At 37.1% G+C, this 13,890-nt stretch overlaps 1 protein-coding gene across 2 annotated transcripts in view; it reads left to right on the top strand.

Moving 5' to 3' along the window:
• The window catches only part of CEP97 (centrosomal protein 97), a 57,643-nt gene extending 44,059 nt beyond the window's left edge, over positions 1-13,584 (top strand). For both annotated transcript variants that reach the window (XM_060198445.1, XM_060198444.1), the window contains 2 exons: positions 136-211; positions 6,844-13,584. In XM_060198445.1, the coding sequence (XP_060054428.1) occupies positions 136-211; positions 6,844-7,542 (775 nt within the window). In that variant the 3' untranslated portion in view covers positions 7,543-13,584. The remainder of the gene's footprint in view (positions 1-135; positions 212-6,843) is intronic.
• Positions 13,585-13,890: the final 306 nt, after the last annotated feature.

Genomic DNA, 13,890 nt, shown 5'->3' with positions numbered 1-13,890 from the left:
TGGAAATCCTAAAAGTGGAAAGCACTATTATGACATTATTTACCTCCTTATAATGCATGCATTTATTAACTATAGCAAGAAGTTCAAGTCAAAGCACCCTTCTTTGTGTCAGTAATGAATTTCAAATTCTTGTAGGTTAAGAAAAGAGAGAGATGAAGAACGTATCAGAAAAGTTGTACAAGAAGAGGCTGTCAGATTCCTTTGGAACCAGGTAAACTTTTGTCTCCTTATTTGCCTAATGTGTAAATAAAGAAAAATTCTAGATTTGTTGAAATAATTGTAGAGTATTTGGGCATATTTAGTATCCTATCTCAAGGTCAAGGATGTTGTTTGTGTTCTTGGCCACTAGCTCTGAATTAGGATATTGAATTCTGTTATGCTTTAGTTAATATCATAAAAGATGTTCTCATAGTTTTGACATGAGAAGGAAGCATAAGGACTGGGTGGTAGCTTATTCAGTAGAACAGTTGCCTTCTACGTACAAGGCCATGGGTTTGATTCTTGATACCACACGGGAGCATCATGGACAACATTAAGGGAACTCCATAGACAGTGCTGAGGTACCTTTTTTTTTTTTTTTTGCCTTCTTTCTCTTTTTTTTTTTAAATTTATTTATACTTATTTATTTTTCCCTTTTTGTTGCCCTTGTTTTTTATTGTTGTTGTAGTTATTATTGTTGTTATTGATGTCGTTGTTGGATAGGACAGAGAGAAATGGAGAGAGGAGGGGAAGACAGAGAGGGGGAGAGAAAGATAGACACCTGCAGACCTGCTTCACTGCTTATGAAGAGACTCCCCTGCAGGTGGGGAGCAAGGGGGCTCGAACCTGGATTTCTCCTCTTTCTATCTTTTGTTTCCTCTGTCTAAAATGATTTATTTCATGAGAGGGAGGAAGGGGAGGGGAGAGGGGAAGAAAAGCACTATTCTGGCCATATGACAATGAATATCAGGAGGTTTGCATAATATTCACTTACCTGATGAGCCACCTCCTGTACCTTCTTCTCTAAAATAAAGAATGAAAAAAATTTAGACTGGGGAGATGGTTTGTGAAATCCTTGGTTTCGTCTCCTTCCCTCCACCTCCTTAAAGAAAGGAAGAGATGAAGGGAAGGAGAAAAGAAAGAAGCATAAAACTAAAAGGAAGTAACAAAATTGAGAAATGTGATTGTAATTTTCTAATACATATAAAAATTTTAAATTTTATGTGACTATACCTTGGGAATATTAACAGCAAATATATCTATTTTATTATTATTATTATTAATTATTACCAGAGTACTGCTCAGCTCTGGTTTATGGTGGTGCAGGGGATTGAACTTGGGACTTGAAGCCTCAGGTATGACTGTCTCTTTGCATAACCATTATGTTACAGCAAATATAACTAATATAGTGTATGGTGGCTGCAAAATACATGTCCTTAAAAAGTATGCATGAGGGGGTCGGGCGGTGGCGCAGTGGGTTAAGCGCGCATGTGGCGCAAAGCGCAGGGACCGGCGTAAGGATCCCGGTTCGAGCCCCGGGCTCCCCACCTGCAGGGGAGTCGCTTCACAGGCGGTGAAGCAGGTCTGCAGGTATCTATCTTTCTCTCCCCTTCTCTGTCTTCCCCTCCTCTCTCCATTTCTCTCTGTCCTATCCAACAACAAATTTTGTCAACAAGGGCAATAATAATAACCACAACGAAGCTACAACAAGGGCAACAAAAGGGGGAAAAAAATGGCCTCCAGGAGCGGTGGATTCATGGTGCAGGCACCGAGCCCAGCAATAACCCTGGAGGAGAAAAAAAAAAAAAAGTATGCATGAGGGGAGTTGGGCCGAAGCGCATCAAGGACCGGCGTTAGGATCCTGTTTGAGCCCTGGGCTCCCCACATGCAGAGGAGTCACTTCACAGGCGGTGAAGCAGGTCTGCAGGTGTCTATCTTTCTCTCCCCCTCTCTGTCTTCCCCTCCTCTCTCCAATTCTCTTCGTCCTATCCAACAACAACAACATCAATAACAACAGTAATAACTAGAACAATAAAACAACAAGGGCAACAAAAGGGAATAAATAAATACTAAAAAATAAAAGTATGCATGAATTCTTGGGGAAAGAATTTAAATTCTATAATAGCTGGAGGCAGGTGATATCGCACCTGGCTGAGTGCATATTACAGTATGCAGTGACCCAGGTTCAAGACCTCAGTCCCCACCTGCAAGGGGAACATTTCATAAGTAGTGAAGCAGTGTTGCAGGTGTCTCACTTTTCTTTCTTTCTCTCTATCTCTGTTTCCCTCTTGATTTTTCTCTGTCTCTACCTAATAAATAATAAATAAATAACTTTTTTAAAATTTTTATCAAAGCACTGCTCAGTTCTAGATTATGGTAGTGTGAGGGATTGAACCTGGGACTTTGGAGCCTCAAGTGTGAGAATCTCTTTGTATAACTATTATGCTATCTACCCTTGCCCCCAATTTTTAAAAATAATTTTTATTATTGGGGCTGGGTGGTGGAGCTGGGTTAAATGCACATAGTACGAAGTGTAAAGACCTGTGCAAGGATCCTGGTTCGAGCTCCCTGCTCCCTACCTGCAGGGGAGTCACTTAACAGGTGGTGAAGCAGGTCTGCAGGTGTCTTTCTCCCTCTTTTATCTGCCCCTGCCCTCTCAATTTCTTTCTGTCCTATCCAAAAAAATTGAAAAAAATAGCCACAGGAGCAGTGGATTTGTAGTTCAGCCACTGAGCCCCAGTGGTAACTCTGGAAGCAAACAAAAAAATGTATTAGTGATTTGATAATGACTGACAAGATTGTAAGATAACAGGAGTACAATTCCATACAGTTCCCACCACCAGAGCCTGTGTCCCATCCCCTCCATTGGAAGTGTCCCTATTCTTCTTCTTCTTCTTCTTTTTTTTTTTAAGATTTTATTTATTTATGAGAAAGATAGGAGGAGAGAGAAAGAACCAGACATCACTCTGGCACATGTGCTGCCGGGGATAGAACTCGGGACCTCATGCTTGAAAGTCCAAAGCTTTACCACTGCGCCACCTCCCTGACTATAAGCTTCCCTATTCTTTATCCCTCTGGGAATAGGGACCAAAATTTGTTATGGGGAGCAGAAGGTGAAGGTCTGGCTTCTGTAATTGCTTCTCTGCTGGACATGGACTTTGGCAGGTCGATCCATACCCCCAGCCTGTTTTTATCTTTCCCTAATGGGATACCTGCCCCAAATTAAAACAAAATTACTTAATAGAAGGGGCTGGTGGTGGCGCACCTGGTTGAGTGCACAACTACAGTGCACAAGGACCCAGGTTCAAGCCTCCAGTCCCCACCTGCAGGGGGAAAGCTTCACAAGTGGTGAAGCAGAGCTGCAGGTGTCCCTGTCTCTTTCCCTCTGTATCTCCCCCTTTCTTCCCAATTTATAATGGTCTATCCAACAAATAAATAAAGATAATAATTTTTTTTAAATTACTTAATAGCGTACTAGGGACTGTTGAGACAATTGGATAGAAACAGAAATTGAGAGGGAACAGACAATAGAGAGGGAGAAACACCTACAGCACTGCTTCACCACTTGTGAAGTTTCTCCTCCCCTCCCCTCCAGGATTGACACTGGACCCTTGCACAGTGTGACTTGTGCATTCAACAAAGTATTCCACTGCCCAGCCCCCCTTACCCCCTAGACAGTTGGTTTTACTGTTACTATATCTCATCAAATATTTCTTGGTAATTCCTTGGACATATTTTTACAAAAGAGTTTGTTATAGGAGAATATTTTTTCTACATAATTAAAAAGGAAAAAAGTTGATTTTTTTTTTAGGATATTATAATTTCTAGCAGGAGGAAGGTAGTTAAATGACAGAATAAGAATACTATGGAATACTATGGATCAATGAAAAAAAAAAAGTAGGTAGTAGCATGGACTGACATGGAAAGATTTCCAAAAAATATTTTTCAGTAAAACAAATTGTACAATATGTATTCTTAAATGTACAAGGCATATACTAGATATTTAAAATCCTTGTACATTTGAGAATGCATGGTCTGGAAGAATACTTGGGAAACTGCTGTCAGTGATTACTTTGGAGGTGGTCCAAGAGAAATGAAAAGGTTCTGTATACTACTTTTTTGTTACAGGTTTTATATAATAATTTGGTATTTTAATCATACTTTAAAAATGTATAGGATGACAGAGGACCTAGTGGGGGTTGTATTGCTATATGGGAAACTGGGGAATGTTATGCATGTACAAACTATTGCATTTACTGTTGAATGTAAAACATTAATTCCCCAATAAAGAAATAAAATAAATAAATAAATAAAATGTATAGATTAGGGGGCAGGGTGGTAGTGCAGCGGGTTAAGAGCAAGTGGCACAAAGCGCAAGGACCAACGGAAGGGTTCGCCATGTGCAGGGGAGTCTTCACAGATTTGCTTCACAGGCGGTGAAGCAAGTCTGCAGGTTTCCATCTTTCTCTCCTCCTCTCTGTCTTCCCCTCCTCTCTCCATTTCTGTCTGTCTTATCCAACAATGACGACAACAATAATAGTAACACCGATAAACAACAGGGGAACAAAGGGGAAAAAAATGACCTCCAGGAGCACTGGATTTGTAGTGCAGGCGCTGAGCCCCAGCAATAACCCTGGAGGCAAAAAGGAAGGAAGGAAGGAAGGAAGGAAGGAAGGAAGGAAGGAAGGAAGGAAGGAAGAAAGAAAGAAAGAAAAAGAAAGAAATGTATAGATTGATACATCAGAAAAGGTAACAGCAGCAAATGCTGGAGAGGGTTTGGGGGCAAAGGAACCCTCCTACACTGCTGGTGGGAATGTAAATTGGTCCAACCTCTGTGGAGAACAGTCTGGAGAACTCTCAGAAGGCTAGAAATGGACCTACCCTATGACCCTGCAATTCCCCTCCTGGGGATATATCCTAAGGAACCCAACACATCCATCCAAAAAGATCTGTGTACACATATGTTCTTGGCAGCACAATTTGTAATAGGCAAAACCTGGAAGCAACCCAGGTGTCCAACAACAGATGAGTGGCTGAGCAAGTTGTGGTATATATACACAATGGAATACTACTCAGCTGTAAAAAAAATGGTGACTTCACCGTTTTCAGCCGATCTTGGATGGACCTTGAACAATTCATGTTGAGTGAAATAAGTTAGAAACAAAAGGATGAATATGGGATGATCTCACTCTCAGCCAAAGTTGAAAAACAAGATCAGAAAAGAAAACACAAGTAGAACCTGAAATGGAATTGGCGTATTGCACCAAAGTAAAAGACTCTGGGGTGGGTGGGTGGGGAGAATACAGGTCCATGACGGATGATAGAGGACCTAGTGGGGGTTGTATTGTTATATGGGAAACTGGGGAATGTTATGCATGTGCAAACTATTGTATTTACTGTTGAATGTAAAACATTAATTCCCCAATAAAGAAAAAAAAAAAGAAATTTATAGATTGAAACCTAGGAGGTGGTATGATGAGTAAAGTTTTGGGTTTTCAAGCCAGAGTGATGTTCTGGTTCTCTCCCAATCCACTCTTTCTTGTAAATTAATATGTATTTTTAAAATGTGAAGGTTAGGAGCTGGATGGTGGCACACCTGTTTGAGTGTACACAGAACCATGAGCAAGGACTGGGGTTTGAGTCCCCACTCCCCACCTGCAGCAGGGCCACTTCAAAAGTGGTGAAGCAGGTTTGCTAGTGTTTTTCTCTCTCCCTTTCTATACCCCAAACCCCCTCAATCTCTCTCTCTTCATAAAATACAAAGAAAAAAAAGAAAAAATGGCCGCAAGGAGTGGTGGATTTGTGTGCCAGCACTGAGCCCCAGTGGTAACACTGGTGGCAATAGAAAATAAAAATAAATGTAAAGATTATATTTCAGGGTAGGGGTAGATAGCATAATGTCCATGGAAAGAGACTCTTATGCCTGAGGCGTATGTGATTACCAGGTGTGAAATATGTGACCTCATGCACATAAGGTGGGCCCACTGCACCACCTTCTGGATCACATGAAGATCTTTATTACCAAGGGTATTTACCACTCATGCCAACCTGTGTTAGGTTGGGTTATTATGGAAAGGGCACTAGGTAATCAGGCTGTTTTTTTTTTTTTTTTTTCCCTCCAGGGTTATTGCTGGGCTCGGTGCCTGCACCATGAATCCACCGCTCCTGGAGGCCATTTTCCCCCCTTTTTGTTGCCCTAGTTGTTGAAGCCTCGTTGTGGTTATTATTGCCATTGTTGATGTTGCTTTGTTCTTGGATAGGACAGAGAGAAATGGAGAGAGGAGGGGAAGACACAGAGAGAGGGGGAGAGAAAGATAGACACCTGCATACCTGCTTCACCGCCCGTGAAGCGACTCCACTGCAGGTGGGGAGCCAGGGGCTCAAACCGGGATCCTTACAACGGTCCCTGCGCTTTGCGCCACGTGCGCTTAACCCTCTGCGCCACCGCCCGACCCCCCCAGGCTGTTTTTTAAAAATATTTATTTATTTATTTATTCCCTTGTGTTGCCCTTGTTGTTTTTTATTGTTGTAGTTATTGTTGCTGTCATTGATGTTGTCGTTATTGGATAGGACAGAGAGAAATGGAGAAAAGAGGGGACGACAGAGAGGGGGAGAGAAAGATAGATACCTGCAGGCCTGTTTCACCATTTGTGAAGCGACTCCCCTGCAGGTGGGGAGCCGGGGGCTGGAACCGGGTCCTTGTGCTTTGCTCCACATGTGCTTAACCCACTGCGCTACCGCCCGACTCCCAGTCAGGCTGTTTCTAACTTTAGTTCTGCCATCTACAAAGTTCACAAGTGGTGGAAAAATTATAAAACAGCCACAGTTTTTATTTTGTAATAAACTATGTCTATTGGTTTATAGGTAAGGTCTCTACAAGCTTGGCAACACACAGTGGACCAACACCTGAGTTCCTGTCATAGTGATGCTGCTCCCATGTCAAGTACTCTGGTGCCATCCAAACAGTCATTTTTTACACAAAGTCAGGAGACCTCTTTGGATCAAAATTCTGATTGGTTCGTTGCTGCTGCTGCTGAAGTCCCTCAAGAGAAATCCTTACCAGAATTTCCAGACTCTGGATTTCATTCCTCAATAACAGAGCAAGTTCCCTATTTACATGATTCTTTGGATTTTGAAAAAAGTTCCACAGAAGGAAGTGAAACTTCCATTATGGGCAATTCCATTGACACTGTCAAATGCAACCAAGAGTCAAATTTAGGGGATGTTGTTGAAGAACATGGTGAATGGAGTAAGGAAAGCTCAAATAACGAACAGGATAGTAGTCTGCTTGAACAGTATTTAACTTCAGTTCAACAGCTAGATGAAGACGAGATGACAAATTTTCATGAAGGTACAGGAGATAGTAGGCTTGACATGGCTCAGTCCCCTGAAAAGCGAGATGCTTTGTCTGTCAGTGCTTCTTTAGATGGTACTCATGATACTGCCTTGCAAAATGAAATCAATCAGACACCAGAGAAATGTGAATTAAGTACTGAAGTTCAAGAGCAGCAGTCAGAATGTGATTCTGAACTTCAGGTGTTACATGTTGGTATTCCTGTGTAGCATGTCTGTTTGGGGAAAAAAAATTCATTTAACTTTTCTTAAAATATTTTCAGTGTCCTTCTGTATATATATATTTTTTTTGGGGGGAAGGGAAATACCCCCCTCCCAATTTGTTACTGTTTATATAATATTTGTATTCTTGCCTCATATTTTCCATATTCCAGATAGCTGAATCTTCATTTTGATTTGTTAACTTTTTACTTAGCTGTAATGTATCAAATACTATTTATATAAATACTATATGCACTTTATTTCTTAATGACTGAATTGTATCAACAGTGTTTGTTTTTTACTAATATTCTTTAAAAATAAACTAGAATGTTTTACTTTAGAGATATAAATAGTATAGTTAAATTTTTTTATTAATGAGTTAGTAGTGGTTTACAGGACTATAGGATGTAGTTCCACACCCTACCCTCAGTAATAACCCAAAAGTTCTGTAATTGTGATTCTTCTATATATGAGGAAATTAAAGAATGCAACTTGTTAAATTGAATATGAGTTACAAATATGAGGATTGAGTTATTAATATTTGCCAGTTTCCTTAAAGTAAGTACATAATCTTTTTTTCTGTTTTTAAGTTAAAATAAAAAGAAAAAATGCAAGTAGGGAACAAAGGCTAAGAGTAGAATTTTTCAGTGGGAATAATTGAAAACTTTAGTTAATGCTATGCACCTGTTTTAACATATGAAGGGGTTGTTCCATCCAGAGCACTACTTATATAAAAAGACAACACAAGAATATTTTTCTTATATTATAAATAAGGTAGATTCTAGACTCCATTTACTTGGGGTAATGTCACTACAAGCATTTATTCTCTCTTCATTTATTACTTTTCTATGTCACAAATAAGCATTTATATGCCAATATATTGTTAGAAATTAATACATATTCATCTCTTTCTGCTTTGCTAATATATTTTAATAGATGGTCCATGTCATTTAATTTTTAATCTCTGCCTCATAATAAAAAATATTTAAAAGTAATACTAGTGATAGAATATTAAAAGATTTTTTTAAAAAGGGTGCTTTTCTATCAAAAGCTCTGAAAAAGTGCCACATTTGAAAGACAATTTAATACTGGTTAAGAGAAGATAAGCCTCTCTTGTTAGAAAGAGTATATATCTGTCATTTCAGGCAGAAATATTAATGTTGTATTTATTATACATACATTCACAAATCAAAGATAATTTTTGGAAGCTTGATATTTTAATCCTTGAGAATGTTCTCATATCACTGAATAGCACATATTGCATTTTCCCCAATCTATGAACATACACCTGTTTTAAAACTATGGCAATACTCAAGTGTTTTTTAAATTTAGGTGCTAAATATCTGCTTGTTATTCTGTTACAATCACAAGGTCCCCTTCTTGGAAGATATATATTCTGATCCTTTAAGAATAAAGTCAAGGGTTTCCTGTTATTCCTTGTTGATGGTTAAGCAGATGGTTAAGCAGTATGGGTAAGATTTTTTTTTTTTCTTAGTTTATAAATATGTAGTACTCAGGTTGAGAAGACTTGGATTTCATTCTCAGAAATCCAGTATCTCTTGAAAAAGAAATATTCTCTTATCTCTTGTAGACAAAGTAGCAATTTTACATTCAAAAGAATTTTCCTGCTGGACCACACAACAGTTAAAAGAATTTTCCTTAGTGAAGCATGTGTAACACTAAATGCATATGGAAAAATAGAATTTTAAACTTTCTGAATAATGCTAATTATCTTTTATGAGTGATTTTGAATTTCTTCCTAAATATACCCTATTTTTCTATTTTACAGTTAAGTGCCTCATTTGATGCTCATAGTTAGACAAAGAAAAACTACTTGCACTGAACTAGTACCAAAGTATTGCTTCATGGCACATTAATTTCTCATAAAAATTTCTGTTTATGTTATGGTTCAGTATTACATCAGCAAGGTTTTTTTCTGACATTTTTTCCCTCTTATATTTTTTAAACCACAAAACACAACTAAATTCTGATTTTTAAAAAAATTTTAATTGATTTGTATTATATAGTATTACCAATACTGCATGCATTTCAGGAGTATAGCATCTTACCTCAGTACATGTGTGTACCACACCACACCCACTACCAAAGTTCTAGAGCCATTCACTACTGTCCATTTGAACCTTTCTACCTGTCCTGCCCTTATCCTTCCCCTATTGTTATCATTTTTTTTGTGATTAGAGTCTATGGGCTTGTTTTGTTTGGTCTTTTTATAAATTATTCTAAATATTCATTTGCTAACAAATTTCCTTTTTACTTTGGCTCTGCTATTCTACTCCACAAATAGTATTCAACATCTTTTATTTTAAAATTAGCAAAATATAATGATTAATATTCTGTTCTTCATTTTTTTTTAACTTTTACTAGTGTTTCAAAGTGCAAGAATGTTAAGTAGTCTCCTATAATAACTGCACAAATTATGTTGAATGTAGATAAAATGCAAGCAATGTAAATTAGGATGTAGGAAATTTTAGTATAGACTTAATACATTTTAGTAGGTTAACAATACAATTGTAAAAGATTTAATGTAACTAAGATATTCTGCTTTTAACACTGTGGGCTATTGGTCTGGCTGAAGTGGAATGAATAGGTCTAGTAAAGTGGTGGGAGGTGAGTTTTAACAGTGTTTTTTCTAATAGGAAAGATTTAGTTTAGTTGTGCTACTTGATAATTGAAATCATATCAGTTATCTTGCTTTATGGAAAATTCAGCATATCAATGAAGTATTCCTGTAGAACTACAGAATTATGCCAATTGAAAGCTAGAAGGAATTTGAGAGATTATTCTAATCTCTTTGTTTTAAAGATGAAACTGAAATGTACCAAGAGTTTAAATGGTATTCTGTTATAAATGCTAGTTACAGTAAAAAGCTGTCAAAGTGTAAAAGGTACTGTATTTTAAAATTTCATTATATACTCTCTTATTAATCTGTATATTTAACAAATTAGTAAGGGAGTTTGCATATTTTTTATCCCCTCAGGAAAAAAAATAAAATTTCTAAGAGCTAAAATTTTTTTAAAGACTTATTTATGAAGAATGATAGGACAGAGAAAGAAAAAGAACTAGATTTCATTGTACATGTGCTGCTGGGGATTGATCTTGGGACCTCATGCTTGAGAGTCCAATGCTTTATCCACTGCGCCACCTCCCAGACCACAGAGCTATATTTCTTCCATTCACTAAAGACGAAGTTGTTTATAGGGTATAATTTAAAAAAAATTTTTAATTATCTTTATTTATTAGATAGAGACATAAATTGAGAGGAGAGGTGAGATAGGGAGAGAGACAGAGAGATACCTGCAGCCCTGCTTCACCATTCATTAAGCTTTCCCCCCTGTATAGGGGACTGGGGGCTTGAACTCCGGCTCTTTTTGCATTATAACATCTGCACTTAACTAGGTGCACCACCACCTAGCTCTGGGTATAAATTTTTTTGTAGGGTATAATTTGTTTAGAACCCTTAGTTAATTATTCCAAGGAACTTGATTTGATTTAATTGTTTATTTTTAATTTTCTTATTTATTTATTTATTTTTACCAGAGCATACCCAGCTCTGGCTTATGATGGTGCTGGGGATTGAACCTGGGACTTTTGGTCCTTCAGGTATTTAAGTTTTTTGTTTTTTTTTTAAAGATTTTATTTATTAGTGAGAAAGATAGGAGGAGAAAGAGAAGGGGATTGAACTTGGGACCTCCGGCTTGAGAGTCCAATGCCTTGTCCACTGTGCCATCTCCCGCATCACTGAAGTATTTTTTAAAGAGTAAAAGTAAGAAAATTAGATTTGGAAAATAGTAGTATAACATGTTGCTGAAAGATGTAAAATTTCCTAGTGAAATGTTGACTTTGAGTATATTTTATCTTCAGTTTTATAGAGCAACAGATAGTGAAGTCTTTTTTTTTCTTAAGATTTATTTATTGGTGAGAGGGAAAGAGAGAGAACCAGAGTTATATCACTCTGGCACATGTGATGCCAAGGATTGAACTCAGGACCTTATGCTTGCAAGTTCAATGCTTTACCCATCAGATCACATTGCATCATGTTCCAGGGTATGATATTATTGGTGTATGGGGATTGAACCTGGGATGTTGGAACCTCAGGCATGAGAATCTCTTTGCATAAACACTAGGCTGTCTCCCCCAGGCCTGATTATTAAAGGTATTTTATTTTATTTTATTTTATTTTATTTTATTTTATTTTATTTTATTTTATTTTATTTTATTTTATTTTATTTACTAGAGCATTGCTCAGCTCTGGCTTATGGTGGTCCAGGGGATTGAACTTGGGACTTTGGAGCCTTAGGCGCGAGAGTATCTTTGAATAACCATTATGCTATCTACCCCTCACCCTTAAAGGTTTTTTTAAAAGGTGTATTTATTTGTTTATTTAATGAGAGAACAGAAGGAGTCTTGGCTCTACGCAGTGCTAGGGATCAAATTAGGGTTCAAGGTTTGCAAAGCATGTGCTAGATCTTAAATTTTTAAGTCTCTTAGTGTACAGACAGCTCTATAATGACACCTAATGCAATATACAAATATAGTTTGATTTTATACATAGAATTATAAAAGACCTCATAATGTGCATGTTTTGGGAAGAGTGTATTTAGTCACATAGTTGTTTGTATATATAGCTGTCTTTATCGTTGTTTAACAATATGCGTAACATTTTGTGTAGATTTCTTTTATTTGTTTTGGATTATTTTAAGTATTATAGTAGGTATTTTCCCACTGTCTACTTCGGACAAATCTAGTTCCACATTTTATAAGCATTTTCAGAAACAAAACTGGACTTAAAATGAAATATCTTCCTTGTACTTTTGTGTGTGGGGGGCAAATCCTTAGAATTGGGTTTATCGCAATAATATAACAACATCTTTGCTTGGAGAATTGAGACGGTAAAAAATAAAAACTAAATGAGGTTTTAAAAAGTGTTTTATTTATTTATTTTGGATAGAGACAGAAATTGAGAGGGAAGGGGGAAGTAAAGAGGGTGACACGGAGAGAGACCTGAAGCATTGCTTCACTGCTTGTGTAGCTTCCCCACTATGATGGGGATGGGGAATTGAACCGACCGTAATGTGTGCACGCCGACACCTGGCTCCTTAACAAAATGAGGTTTACCAGTTTTCTATTTGTAATTTTTTATTAAATTTTTAAAATTTATTTTCCCTCTTGTTGCCCTTGTTTTTTATTGTTGTTGTAGTTATTGTTGTTATTGATGTCGTCGTTGTTAGATAGGACAGAGAAAAATGGAAAGAGGAGGGGAAGACAGAGAGGAGGAGAGAAAGATAGACACCTGCAGACCTGCTTCACCACCTGTGAAGCGGCTCTGGGGAGCCGGGGCCTCCAACTGGGATCCTTACCCCGGTTCTACATGCGCGCAACCTGCTGCGCTACCGCCCGACTCCTATTTATAATTTAGATGAAGAGGGTTAATATTTATAGCTCACACCTATCTCTGAGCTCCTTATTCATGAGAAGAAGAAAGAGTTTTTGTAATGAGCATTTGTAGGTCTTTAAAGAGTTTTTGTAATGAGCATTGTAGGCCTTTTTTTTTTTTTTTATCCAAAAACACCAGTCAGCTCCCGTGGTATCTGAGATCAAAGCTGGAACCTCCTGCATACAAGTCCTATATCTTGTTGCTGTGCTATCTCCCCAACCACTAAGCGTTTTTAATATTGCTTTAACTTGTCAAATCTATTGTGCCATATTAAACTTGAAAGCCAAGTAAAAAAAGTTACCTTCATTGTCTAGAAGAGATATAATTAGCTTTTTTTTAAAAAATGAGGTGTTTTTAGTTGGTGAATAAACAAAAATTGTATTGAATTTGAGTTTCATAATTGATTTTATTAGCTAACAGGAATCACTATATAGTTACTTTGTTAATTTTCTAGTAAATGTCTTTGAATATTTTATAATAATTTTAATCTTAACAAGAGTTTTAAATAATTTAATTTTTGGACTGTTTTTGGATTTCTCCTTAATTTTACTGTGGAACTAGATCACTATGTCTTCTGAAGGTCTAATAGTTTATATTGTGCCTATTTAACTTGTATTTACATCTAATTTAAAAATAAAATAGTTTGTACATTTGTCTGATTCTTGAATAGCAACAATGGTTATAACTTACTGCACTTATAATTAATGGTAATTAAAATTCAAAGTAAATCACAGGTAAAATTCTATGGAAGTTCTGGAGTATTGTCTTTTTTTATTTCTTTATTGGGGAATTAATATTTTACATTCAACAGTAAATACAATAGTTTGTACATGCATAACATTCCCCAGTTTCTCATTTTTTTTTTTTTTCCACACCTGAAGTCTCTGGACACAGTCCCATTA

Source organism: Erinaceus europaeus, chromosome 9 (assembly GCF_950295315.1).
Source record: "Erinaceus europaeus chromosome 9, mEriEur2.1, whole genome shotgun sequence".
NCBI classification, from domain to species: Eukaryota; Metazoa; Chordata; class Mammalia; order Eulipotyphla; family Erinaceidae; genus Erinaceus; species Erinaceus europaeus.
Note: the sequence above shows the minus strand (reverse complement) of the source record. Positions and strands in the feature narration are given on the sequence as shown.